Source organism: Thunnus albacares, chromosome 2 (assembly GCF_914725855.1).
Source record: "Thunnus albacares chromosome 2, fThuAlb1.1, whole genome shotgun sequence".
Lineage (NCBI taxonomy): Eukaryota > Metazoa > Chordata > Actinopteri > Scombriformes > Scombridae > Thunnus > Thunnus albacares.
Window position 1 is genome coordinate 3251568 of NC_058107.1, and position 17991 is coordinate 3269558.

A 17991-nucleotide genomic window follows, 5' to 3' on the forward strand; every position below is an offset into this window, starting at 1 on the left:
TGACTTCTTCCCGCTGCAGTCAGATACATAATTTATTATGTCCATGAGGTGGTTTGTGTCTTGTGCTACTGACTATCTGCTCAACTGATGACTCTTTGTATACTCAGATACATCCTGAGGCTAACTGCAGTTTCTACTAATCGCAGTCTCCACTTTTACACACAAGTAAACAAAAGCAGCTTCTCATTTCTAGCTGATGACCATGGATGTAATCTGTTGAAACGATGAGATCTGATCAGCTGTAGCTTGCTAAAAACTTGTTTTAAAACAAGAACCCTGTAAAAAGTATCCTAAATATGCAGGTGATGGCAACACCATGCTACATGATGATATGCTAAAAGACTGAGGCTAAAGCCGCATGTCGCTGACAAAAAAAATCAGTTTCCTCACCAGCTGAGGATCCATGTAGATGACATGGAAATAAACAAACAGTGTTGTTCTTGTATTACAGTGTATGGATAGTTAGTCCTTGTGAAAACTTTGTGAAGATAAATTAGGCAGCGGCTAAAGGACGGAGAAGACTTACTGATGAAAATATGGTCATTGGAAGGGTAGGGGAGGATGATGGGATCGCTGAGCAGAGCCGGGGTGTGGTTGGTGGTGTTGGGTTTAGCGGTGCTGGTAAAGGACATGCTCTGGCTGGTGGGCTGCTCTGTGGTGGACGCTCTGAGGGTGGGCCCAGACTCACTGAGCTGCTTGGATCTGGGCATGGAGACATCCTGAGAGAGTGGAGCTGAAATAAGGAATGAAGAGTCATTACGACAGCAGTGACAGGGTGGTAAATATGAATATGGATGGCGTAGAGGCCTGTCCAGTACCTGGCAGCCTGGACTCAGTTCTCTGTTCACTGATGACAGCAGAGAGGAAGTCGATCTCCTCATCCAGCTCTGGGTACGTGCTCATCTTGCCTGGAGGAACACAAAACCACAGTCTGTCATTTCTTTTAACACTTTAACTACACAAGGGTTTAGCAGGTTTCTGAGGGCCACTGCTGATCAAGTTCTTTCAGTGCAAGAGCCTAATAATTAAATATTCATGCAATATTGTTCCAGGATTTTACCTTGTACATAAACTTTCAAGATCTGAGGAAAGTGCTGCAAGTTAAATAAAAGTCATAAGTCAAATTGGGCAAGTCTAAAGTATCTCACAGAACTCAGTCCACGGCTCTTGGGTCAGCCACAACAAACTTGGAAACATATTGAAAGAGAAAGAAAATGAAACAACAGACAAAAACGATCTCTGTGAGTCACACAGACGAAGGAATATCAGCGCTACGGTGGCAGCTGCTGCTGCTGCTGAGGGCTGGAAGTCAGAGTCACTTGTCAATCAGTGGATGAAAACAAAGATAACACCACCCTCATGTGGCTTAAAAAAATAATACTGCTGTCTCGATGGTTATAAGGGGCAACTCCACAGATTTACACATCAGCGTGTGTTTCCAGGTGTTGGGGAGTACTGCTGCATACGGAAAAAAAAAAGTAGCCTCCAGAGGAAGCTGTGTGAAATCTCTTCAGTCACCATCGGTCGGGGCTGAAGACTACAAGTTTGAAAAGTTAAAAAATCTGTGGTGTGGAATTAGAAAGAACTGAGGTTAGCAGACCTCTGTAGCTCCTCATCTCTGCTGGAAGCTAACAGCTCCAGCAGAGATGTAGATGCTACATTCGCTCCTGCTAGTCATTATATGTATATCTGAGAGATCAATTTAGCCCTAATAAGTTCAGTCAACATGAAAGCAGCGTTTATCCTTTGAGGGAGATCCTGTGGTAGGTGCTTGGACTCTGGTTGGTTCCAGTGTGGCTGATTCCACACTTAACTTTCAATAAATGAAATCATGAATAATAAATATAGCCACAAGTAGCAATGATTGGAGTCCAAGCAGATTGTGAACATTTGGATGTTTCTTATTTAATTGAAAAGAGGCAAAACTCTTGATTTTCTTTAACATAATTCATTATTGTCGTCATATGTTGAGGTATATAAAAGCTAGAGTAGAAGACCAGATGCAGATGATTTGAGCGGTTAAAATGATGAAAGAATTTTGCCTCTAGGCCAAGCTGTTTTCGAGATAACTGCATGATTATTACAGCATCATCTTGAGGCCAGTGGGAGTCATTTTATGTGCCTGAGTAGTGGGTGAAATTTGCAAGCCACCTGTCTATTTTAGTGTTCCTAGTTCTTACGGTTTTTGCTGCACAAACACTTTAGCACTGAAAAATAATAAGAAGAAGAGGAATGAGAACAAAAATAATAGGGAAGTAGTGGAAAAGTATTCCTTTGCTAAAGTAAAAGCACCAATACAACAATTTAAAAATGCTCCCATTAAAAGTCCTGCATGAAAAATCCTCCTATAGTAAAAGTACATAAGAATGATCAATGTGATGTAGTTAAAGTATTGCAGTAAAAGTACATAAGTATTATGAGCTTGATGTAGTTAAATTATTGCAGTAAAAGTAGTGGTTTGGTCACTCTGACTGATATATTATTATATATGACATCATTAGATTATTAATAGTGAAGCATCAGTGTTAGAGCAGCATGTTACTGTTGTAGCTGCTGGAGGTGGAGTCTTAACTGACACCCAGCATGGAAATTATGAATGAGCATGCATGAGGGATGGGAATGACAGATACTACAAACCTGAGCATTCAAAATACAAACTTCCTGACTGAACTTCCGCTAAGCTTCATATGAAGTTGGCTAATTTAGTCCAGTGGTGCAAAACCTAGGAGTCAAGTAGCAAAGTAGCATCAAATGGAAATACTCAAGTACAAGTACCTCAAAATTGTACTTAAGTACAGTACTTGACTAAACCACTGCAATAGGATTCCTGCAACTTCGCTGCTTGGACCTCTGATAATAAATGGAAGCTACAAATTCCCTTCAAGAGACAGTCCTAATGCAAAGATTACTTTCCACCTAACACTGCTTACAGAGATAACAGTACATTCAATTCAACATGGTAGTGACAGAGAGTTGTGACAGCAGTCAGATTGCATTGTGGGTAATGTATAGTAACTGTCCATTATGGGTCTGACAGTGTTATAGGAGTGCAATTCTAAAGTGAAGGAGTTAATGAGTATTCATGTCCCCTCCACCTCCTGCGTGCTGCAGTGCAGAGCAACATCACACTGCCTGGGAGTTTAAAACGCTGATGAGTGGGAGGAAGTCACACAGGCGTGAGAGCTGACTGAGTGACGCAGTGTGTGTGTGTGTGTGTGTGTGTGTGTGTGTGTGTGTGTGTGTGTGTGTGTGTGTGTGTGTGTTAGTAGAAAAACAGAACAGAAGGAGCATGTATGGTAAAAGAAGCTGAAGGAAGCACAGCACATGACGCTGCATGTAAATGGGAGTATGAATGTGTGTGTGAGAGTAGTGAGTTGGTTGGGGTTGTAAATTTGTATTTTTATATATCATAGCACTATTTGGTGTGAGTGGGTATATATGTGTGTGTGTGTGTGTTGCTCCACTGTCACAGCTGGCTGATCAGAGTGTGGGCGGATGGCAACGAGGAGACAAAGAATGAAAAAAAAAAGACAACAAGAGAGAGAGATAGAGGCAGATATGGGTGATGGAGCAGGTCTTTCTCAGAATCATGAATGACAGCATCACCACAGCAACAGGGAGGAGAGAGAGGAAGAGGAGGAGAAAAGAGAATGTGAGAAAAAAAAAAAAAAAAAAAATCACATAGGCCGCATTGAGATCCAGTCAGTCAGACCACATTCAGAGGTGATCTGGGCCGCATGTGTCCACATTTATTTAGTAAACGCAGTGTGTCCTGGGACACACTGAAGGACCATCTACTGAACTGTGATGACAAGTGATGAGGGGTTTTTTTGTGTGATTTGGGTGGAATAACCATTTAAAATATAAGTATCTACAACAGCTTACCCTGATATTGTTTATGCAGTAATTTTAGATTTGACTGTTGTAAAAAAACAAATCAGATAAGGACAATCATTCAGGAAGCCTTTATGCATTTCATCCTAAAATGGATAAAAACAATATTTAGATTGTCATGCAAAATTCCCTCAATGTCACTCATTTCATCTCACACTGTACAACAGATCACAATCAACCAAACTGAATTATGTCCATGATGTCAGAGACAGCAGATATCTGATCTCTAAAGATTAGACTGTTGTTATTGCACAACATTATATTTTTCCCTGCAGACAACAAATCCCATGAAAAGACCACAACCAACAATGTCTTCAGTCCATCTTTGAATACTCTCTGACTTCCCTACTCTGTCTGTGGCTCTCAGCCTTCTGACGACACAAACCCTTAAAAAACAGCTCACAAATATATAATTTCATTTTTCAAAAAGGTCCAGTAATTTCCTGAAACAGCTGAGCACTGTAGTTTTTAGCAAGCATTACTCAAATAGGAGGAAAATTTTGCATTTGTTGGAGACTATTTTCAGTGGCAGATGAATCCCAATTGTTGCTCTAGTGATCAGGTAACTAGTTTTACTTTCATTCATTGTTGGTTTAGCTATGAACATGGGATGTCTTAACTATAAGAAAAATATAGAACATTATCCTCAAATTAACATATTTCTGCTGTATAGCACTAATAGACAGTTTATAAAAACCTTTTCAGTTGGAGCTATGAAATTACACCAGTTCATTTGACTTGAATGTTCAGTATGATACTGTCATTACTGAGCAATGTCACCATATAGCTCATCACACTGGGTTTAAACGCTGTACACTCCTTTAATAGCCTTTTGTGTATTTACAGAAGAGGCTTCAGACCTGAGCAGAAACCTTATGAGAGGAGCAAAGAAAATATAGTGAAGGAAGAGAGATGAGAGAGATAGGTGGCAGGGTGGAGGAGGACACCATCACTGTGACTTTCTTTACTGCATCGGACTGGTCAGCTGGCAGCAGGGCACTCAGTCTACTAGCCAGTTAGTGGGTGAGACTGACAGTTAAGTCCCACTTGGCACAGACTCCAGCCTTTCTGTCTGGGTGGAGAAGGAAATAGGAGCTAAAGCTGTCTCATCCAGTAAACATACACAAACAATCTAAAGCTGAAGATGAGACTCACTCTGCTTCCATCACCTTAAGATTTCCAATTGAAATCAATTTAAAACACACACACACACACACACACACACACACACACACACACACATACACACACACACAGAGTATAGTATAAAACCACAACACATAAACATCTCTCTATCTCTCTATGTAAAGCAAGTCATTTCTGTCTGTCTATATGTATGTAGGTTTGTCCTTCGCATATTTGGACAACTGTACATCTGATCTACTACATACCTGGCAGGTGGATTGCTGGGGAATCAAGGAAATGCAACGTCGATGTGTGAAGTTGTTTGAATGAGCGGTTCTGAAGAAATATATAAAAAATGCCTCATAAACAATTTGCTTCTTTTTCTGCTTGTGGAGTCAACGAGCGGAAATATGGACAGCACCACTCTGCCATTGCAACCCACATTGTGGTCAGAGGTGGGATTACATCTGTAGTGATAAGAACTACCAGAAGGAATTCACATGAACTTTGTATGTAAGTTCAGGATGTCTCAGGTACTACAGTTCATCCACTCAACTTCAGCTCAACTCAAAATTGTAGTCTCCAGATATTCTGCATGTGAGGCGTTTAGGGAGCATCGGTAAATTGTAGTGCCTACTGATAGCTTGCATGTGAGGCGTTAAGGGAGCATCGGTAAATTGTAGTGCCTACTGATAGCCTGCATGTGAGGCGTTTAGGGAGCATCGGTAAATTGTAGCATCTACCAACGGTCTGCATGAGAGGTGTTTAGGGGACAGGCACTGTTCTCAGCCCGTTTTCAACACTGGGAGTCTCTACAGTCATACTTTGGTAAAATACATGACTCATATGTAAAGGAAACACATCGAGATATTTAGCAGATAGTTCAAGCAACACTGGCTGTTCTTATTGTTGTCCCATTTGTATCCTAATAATATATTACTAACGCTAATAAAAAATTCTTCTATTTTTTCCAGGGTGCTGAGGCAAAAAATATAGAACATAATCACGGGTGAGTTCTGTATGAACTATGAAAACTGTAACTCTGATGATGTCTTTCGGCTTCTCTCAGCTTGGACACATATTCATTTGTTTTTAACAGAGAGCCTGCACTATAAACTGGGTGCATATTAGAAAGACCTAAATGCAGATTGGGAAGGTCTCATGAACAAACTTTACTGAAATGCATTATGGGTAGTGAAGGAATACAGTGCTTTTGGAGCTTGACCAAGACTGACCCTTCATCAATTCATGCAATTAATTAATTAAGCAATTAACCATCAGATTGCAATTTAATTGCAAAGCCCATTCCTGCCCCCTAGTGAAGGAACCATTACCATTTTATAAAATCTATGAGCTTATAATACTAATGCTACTGTAATGTGAGGTTTAATGAACATTGTAGGTCTTGGTCATAAGAGGCCACCACCTACCTTTAATGGACTGAGCAGAGTGAGCAACATGCTTCCTCTTGACCACACAGCGGCCATGGGAGTTCTCCACCAGAGGGCGGAGGCAGGGGCCACAGTGGGAGCTGCCCGGCTGGCAGAAGTGTCGTCCTATCCGGGCACAGTCTAATGTTCGAGGGCACACATGAGATCCTGTGGAGAAAGACAGATAAGAGAATGACTTTACACAAAATATACTAGTCAGAATTCTATTTTCCATTTTTCAGTCCAACAGTCAAAAGGGAAAGAGACAAAAATCTTAATTTCATATTGATCCGACAAACAAAAAACTACTTACTTAAAAAACTTAATTTAGTTTTCCAGTTTTCTGAGGTTAATTTGATAACAGTTTATTATTAATTCTTATTTGCTTCCAGCAGAAAGTTAGATGAACTTTTGGCAAGACAGCAATCAAACATACTTCCCAAAATGTCAAACTATTTCTTGAAATGGAAAAGTAACCTGATGTTACATGTTATGTTGACCATGACATCAGTTGTCCAAAGCTTAATTATGAACCTAAACAATATATTTGGTTTAGTTTGGTTGCTAAACCAAATACATTTTACACAACAAATATTCAACTGTGTTTTTATAGCCAGTGATTATGCAAGCCATGTAAATTACTACATATTTTATGTTGTGACACAATAAAACAATTACAACAGGCAGTCATACAACAATTCAGTTTAATTAAACACATACATTGTGACCCAGGTTGTGACTTTACAGGACACATTGTGAAGTCTTCCTGTGTATTTAATTGTTTTTTGACATTGTAAGACCCCAAATGAACTCAAAGCCACAGCTCAGCAGTCTGCCACCTTGCTATCTAACAACAGAGGTGTTTATTATGTTACATGATTGATATATTTGTCATAGGGTTAGATCCAGCAGTCTAAGGTCTTAGGGTTATGGATCCAATATTCACTTTCAGCTTTCGGTGTGTCAAAGTGATTTGCACAGATCACGACTCAGTGTTTAATGTGATTACTGCATCGTGTTGAAATAGAAAAAGCACAGATTCTTCACAGACAGCATTTTGATTTCATTTATTTTTCTGCTTTCCAAATTCATTATTACGGAGCAAAGTGCGTGTCAAATGTGTGTTGCTCTCATGACAACTGAATTACCTGCAGGGAACATTAGAGTGGCCTTATCCCCACATCAGGATGAGGTACACGCCTTTATTCTGAAAAGTCTGACATCCGTTTCACTACAAAATCAACACTGGAAATGTAATTCTCACAGGACTCACAAGTCAAAGCAGCCATTTCAAAACTGAGTAAAAACTGTGTATTTGGGTCAGAGGTTAGAGATGATAGCTGAGTGTTATTACAAAGCTTCTGAAGGAAAATACTAGCTTGGAAAATGTCCCTCTGAACTTGAGAACAGATGAGAGTGGGCAGCCTGACCTCATCTGGGCTGCCTTAGTGATTTTGTTTTGTTGCTGGGGGAGGCCAGGGCGGCCTGTCTGGTGTGATGTATGACGGTGTATGAACGGGAAAGGACGTTCCTGGAGGGTTTATAGGTTAGCAGGTAAAGGCAAAGACAAGACAAGAGTCAGGCAACAGAACAAACACACCTCGGGGGATAACAGTCTAAAAGGAGACAGTCAAGGCTCAAGCTAACAGCAGGCTGTATGGTCTAGCACCTTCATATTGTAAATGGTAAATGGATTGTACTTGTAAAGCGCCTTTCTAGTCTTCCGACCACTCAAAGCGCTTTTACACTATGAGCCACATTCACCCATTCACACACATTCATATGCTGAATGGGTACAGGGGCTATCATGCAAGGTCCCAACCTGCCCATCAGAGGAAACTAACCATTCACACACATTCACACACTGATGGCACAGCCATCAGAAGCAATTTGGGGTTCAGTATCTTGCCCAAGAACACTTCAACACGCAGATTGGAGGAGCTGGGTATTGAACCACCGATCTTTCGATCCTCCTGAGCCACAGCCACCTTTATGTTTGCCAGAGGTTTCTACTTCTTAAGGTCATTGAGCACTACAGTATTAAAAGTGACAACAGTTAAAACAAAGATCTACAGAGAGAAAGTCTATTGTCATTGCCAGAAATATCTGACATGCAACTTCTGTAAATTCAGTTTGGGGAAATGTGCTTATTCGCTTTCTTTCTGAGTGAGAATGAGAAGGTTGATATCTCATGTCTCCTGGAGTCTGGAGGTGGTCAGCCTAGCGTAGCATAAAGACTGGACACAGTCTTTATGTCAAGTCTCAGCTGGAGTTAAGAAAAACACACCTAGAAATACCTCTGAAGTTCCCTAATTAACACGTAGTCCAACACATGACTTTCTTTTTTCATTTCTAGATGTGTACAGATGTGCATTCAATCTTCAACTTTGGCATGCAAAATGGCGAGGCTGTCCAATGTTCAATGGTTTGACAGACACCTCATTCAGGAAATATTGTTTGTTTATATTCTTGTTTAATACCTAAAGGAAGAGATGATGCAAGCTGCAGAGAGCCTGCTAGCCCAGCTATAACCCCACCCACACCTTTTCCTGCCCCCCCCCTGCTGCACGCTGGTGCGGTTTTACTTTGGCAGTGTTGTTACGGTGAGGGTACCACACTGTTCTAACGGGACAGAAACGCTATTTGGGTGCTGGATTTTTAGTCATTTGTGTTGCTACAAATGTCAATGGGATTTTAAATGAGGTTCTCTTACATAAATCACTTTGAGATACATTACATATATATGGAAGGAGCTATACAAATAAAGATCATTATTGTCATCATTATCATGGTTATATTATATGATTACATGCAGTGAGACATCATCAAACAGCAAAAGAGGCAGTAAAATCTTCTCATCCTCTAAAGCGTCATTGTAAGGTGAATAAAATGGGGTTAGTGTGGGTTTATCTCCCATTACAGCTCTGCAGTAGAGTCACTGGAGAATCAGTGTTGTTGAATGCGCTCCCCCTCAGAGAGTATCTATTGCATTTGTTGTTTTGGTGTGACACTGCATCCATTCATATCTCAAAGTATTTTTTAATTGACAGAAGACATCTGAGCTCGTCACCAGTGTGCAGGGAAGAATAAAACTGCACTCCTCATCCCGCAGTGCTCCCGATGCCACAGGGAAAATAATTAGACCGAACTATCAGTATTAACCCCTTTAGCTTCCTTGTCAGAATCACTCTCATCTCCACTACAGAAACCTAGACAATGGTTGCCATGACGACTACCATGGCAACTGAGGAGGTGTGACATCATCAGGGGGTGAGTCACCATACAAATGCACAAGTCAAGGATGGATGGTTTGTCTCAGCCTGCTGTATCGAGTAGAAAAAGGCAAAGACAAATGCATGAGGAAACTAAAGAGGACAGCTATGATTGTTCCTTTCAGTGAACAGATTGTCAGTAATAATTAGCAATGCTAAAGGCCAGATTACTATAGAATTGTGCAGACCTTGTGCAACACTTCATTTGCAGAATGCATAGCTCGCCAGCAGTCATAGATATTTACATTCATTATCTGATATGGGTCTTAGGTTTGGGTGTTGGCTTGATAGCACCCCTAACAATTTTCAAAGTCAAAGCCCCCACCTTTAAATTTGACATAGATGAACGAAAGTTGGTAGGCACATGTATCATCTCCAGACTTTAAAAAAAGCTTCCTGGAGCCATACCCTAAGACCAACAGGAAGTCAGCCATTTTTAATTTTCTTTGTGCAATTTTTGCAGTTTTTGTCGTTTACAGGCATTATGCTTTAAAAAAAACTCCTCCTAGAGATTTAACCCAAACTACAAATTTGGTATGTGAAATTTACAGACCTTTGCGATGCTAAATTGCGAAGCTTTTGAGTTTTCACGGAACACCCTTGATGTGGCGTGTCAATTTGTATGTTTCACCATGAAACAGAAGGTTGTTGTAACTTCTGCCCCAAATTTCTTATGCTTGATAAGAGTCCAGGCCTGAACACTTCTACATGTCAATATTGGGTCATAGTCATAGCACCAACTACTAACAACAGAAGGTCAACCTTATGTGACAAACATTATGATTTATATTAAATTTACACGGTGTGGTCTACACATGATATACAGCAACATGACAAGTGTGAGGTGCGAGGACTTATTTTCAAATGAGCATTTCTGAAATGTTTCATGCTATACTTTGCAACAGTAATGTTGTCAAACTGTACCTGCACCTCATTCATACACACATAATGGCCTACCAATGGAAGCTACGACATCAGGGGCTAATCTATGCAAAGCTTTACAACTGGATAATGGTGAGCAGAATGCACTATGACAATATGCTCCCCTGTTTCTCTCATCTGCTGTGTAGACCACAGAGATGCTGTGTGCCTGTGATGAAGTCCCTGCACTACCATGAAATTTGTCAATACTAAGCCCGTATGATATCAGACTGAAATATCAGCACTGATCATCAGCGAAAGTATGATAGCAGTTTCTAGCAGCATTAAGCTTAATGTTTCTCATGTCTATCATAAATATGTCAATCTAAAATTTGCTATTTGTACTGGTCTTATCCACATTTGTCACCATTTTTTGGGACCATCTTTATGTCACTATTTCTTTGTCTGCCATTCATTGCTTTTTCTACTGAGGAAATAGCTGTTGCCCTCTGATCCTGTGGGTGTATTATCCCATTGCGAGAAATGTTGCAAATCATTGGGCAGGACCACTTTATGGGAGGTAAAACTGGACTTAGTGAGACACAACAGCAGACCTGTGTGAATTGCCTGGAAAAAAAAATCAAAGATGTGGATGGTCCTTCAGATGATCTAATAATACGATACTTGAGTTTCAGTACAATACCAAAACAATACTTTTTTGATATCTTATTTTATAATTGCAGCCGTTTTCCATTTTTAAAGGCCCTTTACAATTTGCCCCTCATCCATCAATTCACACACACACACACACACACACACACACACACACTTCGACATGAGGACAGGAGGAGCTGGGGATCCAACCGCCAACCCTGCCATTTGTGGACGACCTGCTCTACCTCTTAAGCTACAGCTGCTCCAAATATATGTGATGTAAAATATATGTTTTTCAACAAACCATATTTTTCAAGCAGCCATATAATGATAAGAACAATAATAATAATATCTGTTTCACCATGTCAGTCATATGGGAAACTTTTGATAATCATCCTAGAGGTAAAGTATCTTGGTAGATAGCCAGATTTACCAGACTGGTCTGATCTTTGACTAAACATTGGATAAAGACCTGCCCTAAGTACCTATGACAGGTGACAAATTAAAGGAAAAACCTTAATAAATGAGTGATTAAACATAATCAATGCAGATGCTTCCACAAAGGTGCACTGCATGGTACCATTAAATAATTAACATCCAGTCATGCTCTGTGGCATGTATAAAAATGCTGAGCAGGTCCAGTTGATTCTGACTTGGTATCAACATGGCAAGAAGAAAAGATCTAAGTGACTTTGCACAGATGGCAGGAGATTCAGTCACTGCTCAACTAGCTAATGTTTGACTAGGAACTGTGACTAAAGTTACATCTGCATTTACATTTATGGGAAATTGTGGTCAACAGTGCACATTTGATGACCATGATGCTTGTGCATTAGCGCGAAGAGCAACTCTTCCTAAGGTCATTCAGAATGTCAATGCAGGACGTGATCAGACTGTCAGCAAGAACAGCCGTCGACAATTACATAGAGAGGGATGTTATAATAGGGTTGCAGTGCATAAACCCCTCATTACAAAGATGGACGCACATTCATTTCAGAGTTCAGTGGTGCAAAAACCACAGGCACTGGTCTACAGAGATGTGGAAAAAAGTGATATGGTCAGATGAGTCATCCTTCACCATATTCTCGACAAGTGGGAGAGTGTATGTGTGGCGTAGACCAAGAGAACAGTAGAGGCCTGAATGCTTGACCCCTACAGTGAGGGGATCCGGTGGCTCTGTTGTGCTGTGGGGGGCATTTTGCTGGCATGGTTTGAGTCCACTTGTCCCCTTAGAGGGAAGAGTCACTGCAAATCAATACAAAGTTGTTCTGAATCATCACCTTTATCCTATGATGAAACATTTCTATCCTGATGGGAGTGGTCTCTTCCAGGATGACAATGCCCCAATTCATAGGGCACGAGGGGTCACTGAATGGTTTGATGAGTATGAAAATGATGTGAATCATATGCTATGACCTTCACAGTCACCAGATGTCAACCCAATTGAACACCTACAGGATATTTTGGACTGACATGTTAGACAGCGCTCTCCACCACCATCATTAAACCGCCAAATGAGGGAATATTTTTTTGAAGGATGGTGTTCATCCCTCCAGAAGAGTTCTAGAAACTATAGAATCAATGCCTAGGCGCACTGAAGCTGTTCTGGCAGCACATGGTGGCCAAACCCCTTACTAAGACACTTGATGTTGGTTTTTCCTTTAATTTGTCATCCCTCTCTATCTCTATCTGTTTAAAAAATGTCATTTGCTATGCACTTATAGTATGTGTTACTGCATACACCTGCAACCATGTGACACTTGGATGGAACATGGAACTGAGTGTTGCGGCACCTTTTCTCCAAGGCTTCTCCCTGATATATTGTGTCTTGGGATTGTACCTCATCTGGATAAATGTGTCCATCAAATGAATCAATGTAAATGTACATTTTTATCAATAAGTGGTTTTATTCAATTCAATTTTATTTATATAGCACCAAATCACAGCAAAAGTCATCTCAGGCCAATTTTCACATAGAGCAGGTCTAGACAGTACTCTTTATCTATTATTTACTATATCACAGAGCTTCATATCCATTTTAGAACTCATAAGAATGTTGTGTAGAGTCGCTGTCGAGAGTAAGCTCCACTGATATCCCATATTTTATTTATCATTAATGAATCCCATGTGCAGACCCAAAATCAATTGATCTTCTAACTTCTAAGTATTGTGTGTGTATCAAAGCCTGATATATCTTATTCTACACTACTATTACTACTACTACTCTATACTCTATGCTAAAAACACATCAGTGAGACACACTACTGCACTGGGTGACATAACAGTAAACACAAGAGTGTTTTGCTCCAATGCTGTCTCTTTCTGTTCTGCCCTCTGAAGGTCCGAGTCCTAGTCTTTATCAGCCTACAATATTAAAAATTAGTCTGATTGGTTCACTAGTTTCTAAACAAGGGACTGCACTTTACCCGTAACAGTTTAAGTCATGTTGCATGTAATTTCAGCAGTTTTGGTTTGAGCGTCTGACTGTGTGATCCACCCATCTGTGTGGTTTAGGGAAGCCTCCTCTGACCTTGGTAACCATGGAAATGCTGATATACCCTCTATCAGAGAGGTTTCTGCCTTCCCTAAAACATCACAGACAGCTGAAGTCTCAAGGAGACTACATCTTAATCTCTGGTTAAGAATTACAGTGTGACCTCAAACCAAGCTTGACCCAATATAACCCAATTTGTAACCTCTAAAGATGGAAAATTCCATATCAGCTTTTAGCTAAACATATTAGCTTTTAAGTAAATACCAGCACAAAGTACATGATCAGCTTCAATGGAAACAAATCTAACACAAGTACTGTGTTCCATAAACCCAGACTAAAAGGGAAATTTCATTATGTTTTGTGCTGCACATACTGTACACCTACACAATAGAAACCCTTCACTGTATGACTGTCAATGTGCCAACATGAATGAAGTCAGCTCTGTGTGCACCTGTTGCACTTGGCAGTAAAAGTGAAATATGACTGTGAACGCTCTCCTGTGAATTCAGAACTCTTTCAACTGCACTGCTTTGAATACTTCCACATTTAAATGAACCTGGCTGCAGAGCATCTTTATCACCCTGCACATTGCATTAGAGTGCATGTATTATATCAGGCTTTTTGTTCTTCTGTCAGCAGCGTTGGAGTTCAATGAGCACCAATGACATTCCCACTGTGTCGCATACACTTTCTTCGAAACTCAGTTTCCTAGCAACCTTTTGTCGTGTGTTTGATCAAAGAAGAGGAAGTGAGTTCATCCTTTCTTTTCCCTTGCACTTCATATCAAGACTGCTGAACGACATGTCCTTACAAGCTCTGTATGGGGTTTTAGCAGATACAGGCTTTATGAGGCCAATACTGTTGCACATATTCCATGTTTCCCCCCAAAACTTTATTCCTGCCAAGTCAGATGGGCAAAAAGCAGTTAAATGTCACCATCTGTACCTTCCCCTATAGGTCAGGATTGGTCAAGCAAGGACATGGAAGAAGCCTCACAGACAAGAAAAAACCCTTCTATAATTCTGCTTTCTATTTCTGGGTAATTCACATCCTGGTGAAATGAAGTAGCTCCATCCATTAATGGCATCAAGTCCAGGTTCACAGGAAGTCATCTTAAAATAGAATCAGACTCAAAAATAGAAATCTTATTGGAGCATCTGTCAGAACACTTTGATCAATGATTATAACAGGACTGTATCTGAGTCACTCAACTTATTAAATAACAGGTCACTGGGTGTGCATTGATGGTTTTGATGAATTGTGTTTTAATGAGTCATCACTGTTACAGTACGCTGCTGTTTACTGAACCTATTAAGTGTAGAAGTATTACAGTGTCTCAAACCCGTCTTGTTGCTGCCTCTAATGTCTGCAGCTCCAGACAAACTGATCTGAGTTGGGTCTCAATCTCTGCTTCTCTGCCTTCTCTACTGTGCTGAGGTGAAGTGACATTCGACAGAATGGAAAATTATACTGACTACTGGGACTGACTGCCATCATTCAGCAGCACTAACATTCACTGGGATAGTCCCTCGGGTGCACAGATACAGAGGCGTGGCAGTGTGGGTGGGTGCAAGGCTGACATGTCTGCAGACACACCATGTTTGCAAAGCACAGAGCTCATTTTAAAGCGCATAGCAGCTGCTATGCATGGCTTATTTCATACAAATGCAGTTTCAAAAAGATTTCAAAAATACAGTGACTGCAGGATTCCAGGAATTTAAGTTTGTGTGGGTGTGTGTATGTTTGCATACTGAGGACATACAGTCCAGACAGTAAGTATTTGGACAGTCACATGTTTTGTTCTTCAGGCTCTGTGCTTGAGTAAATTCAATTAGAAATAAAATAATGGATACTATATTAAAGTAAATGGATGGTAAATGGGCTGCATTTATACTAACTCATTCATTCACAGACACACACACACACACACACACACACACACACACACACACACACACACTCCAATGGCACAGCCATCAGGAGCAATTTGGGGTTCAGTGTCTTGCCCAAGGACACTTCGACATGCAGACTGGAGGAGCCGGAGAGCGAACCACTGACCTTCTGATTAGTAGAGGACCCGCTCTACCTCCTGAACCACAGCTGCTCCCAGGCTTTAATTTGAGTAGGTAACCAACACACTAATACTGTTTTTTATTCAAAGTAATGAATATAAGACGAGTGTGCCTGTCTAAAATGAACCAAAAAAATCCCCCAAAGATTCTAGCAGAATTTTGATTATTATAACTCTATAAGAACAAATCATGCTTTCAGTCATGAGGATTATCTCATAATTGTGCATTTATATTGCAGATAATGATTTTATTTTTTCAATTTTGCCTGGTCTTAATATGCAAGAACTGTCTTTGGTTTTCTGAATGGCTAATATACTACATTAAGCAATACCTTTTGTAGAAAACCTAAATAGATTCAATATTATGGCCTACACTGGCAGGCAATTACAATCAGAAGCACAAGAAAGAAACACACTTACTGTAATATATAACAATGTATAATTATATATTAATATATAATAAATATATTGATGTCATAAATTGTACATAAGGAAAGATATATTTCTCTCTCTCACACACATACACACACACACACTCAGTGGCACATACTTCCTGTTTTGTAATGTTGCATCTAGTGTTCTATATCTATGCCTCTGCTTCTTCCTCTGGTGGTTGCCATGTGCCATGTGCCAGCTTCCCTCTTTTACAACGGTCTCTTTCTCTGTCTGTCTCTGACAGAAAGAGAGACAGCAGCTGCTTTTGTCAGCCCTAATAATGAGGCTGACAAAAAGCACAAATCTATCAGATATCGAAGTTGGTTTGCCAAAACCAACAGTTGGGTTCATTCTAAAAAAGCTGGTGCACACAGGAAAACTAGAACAGTTAATGAGCCAAAGCATAGCACCTCATCTGTTAAACATGGTGCTTCTGTTGAGGCTTGGGCAAGTATGGCTGCCAATGAAACTGGCACACTAGCATTTACTGATGATTTCATTCCTTACAGGAGCAACAGGATGAATGCAGAGGTATACAGGAGCCTTCAGTGTGCTCACATTCAGCCAAATGCATCAAGACACATTGGACCCCATTTCATGATTCAGCAGGACAACCATCAAAGCAACCAAAGAGCTTTTCAGGGTCAAGAGGTGGAATATCCTCAGCTGGCCGAGTCTCCATCCCACGGAGTTTAAAATGTGTTACAGTGCATTCATTTTGATGCTTTGTGGTCACACACAAAGTACTGGACAAAATGAAATTTCCAATAGCTGTTTGAGGTATTTCACCAAAACTGAAAAATGTCAGCCTCATGGGGGTGCTAAAGGAAAGTATGAGGATCATAGTCAGTTGGGTTCATCCTCAGGGGACAATGAATGCCTGCACAAAAAACCATGGCAATCCATCAAATAGTTGTTGGGATATTTCAGTCTGGACCAAAGTGGTGGATTGACCTACTGATCTACCAACATTGTTAGCAAGGCTAAAAACAAAAAATAGGTCAACAACAGTGATTGTGTTGTAAATTGGATACTCAGATTTTTTTTTTTAAAGAATAAAAAGATACAATAATAAACCATAATTATGAGTCCATCTCAAGACCCCTCAGATTTTTCTTGGAACCCCATTTTCCTAGACTCCTAAAGCTACTTCTCATGTGAACAACAGCATCATGACATTAAATGCTGCCACAGTAATCTTCAAAGAAGAACTCAGTGGGCTCCCGTGTCCCTGTGTTGTCCCTGCCAGATGGACGTGTGGACGGACAGCTTAACACTCACAGCCATGTTGTCTCTGTTTGGAGCAGTGTGGGGTTTAGCGTCAGTCACAGGCTTACGGCTGAGCTCACAGGGCGAGAGAGGATCACTGCTAATAGATGAGATGTGCTAAGAGAGAGTCACACTGCTCAGTGATGTGCTGATAATGCTGATCCACCTCCCTGGTGCAATGCTTAAAATGGATCCTGAGAGTAAAGTCCACGTCCAAGCTGGACTGTGTAAGAGAACTTTCTCCACTTTCTTTTTGAGAGTGAGCTGAGAAGATTCATATCCATCTCATGTCTGTGTGTTCAGTACAGAGCTGGATTCAGGATGCTGTTAGCTTAGCTTAGCATAAGGACTGGAAGCAGTGGGAAATGCTAGCCTGTCCAAAGTGAAAAACACACACCTACTAACACTTCTGAAGCTCACTGATTTGTTCTCTACACAGAGTGGATGTCTCAGTGCTGTTGTGTGGTTGAAAACCTGACTGGAAGA

General features: G+C 40.5%; 1 protein-coding gene across 1 annotated transcript in view; it reads right to left on the minus strand.

Moving 5' to 3' along the window:
• Positions 1-17991, minus strand: part of npdc1b (neural proliferation, differentiation and control, 1b) — a 39101-nt gene that overhangs the window by 7361 nt on the left and 13749 nt on the right. The window contains exons 2-4 of the mRNA XM_044363182.1: positions 6450-6617; positions 819-908; positions 527-733 (exon numbers count right to left, since the gene is read on the minus strand). Coding sequence (XP_044219117.1) covers positions 527-733; positions 819-908; positions 6450-6617 — 465 coding nt within the window. The remainder of the gene's footprint in view (positions 1-526; positions 734-818; positions 909-6449; positions 6618-17991) is intronic.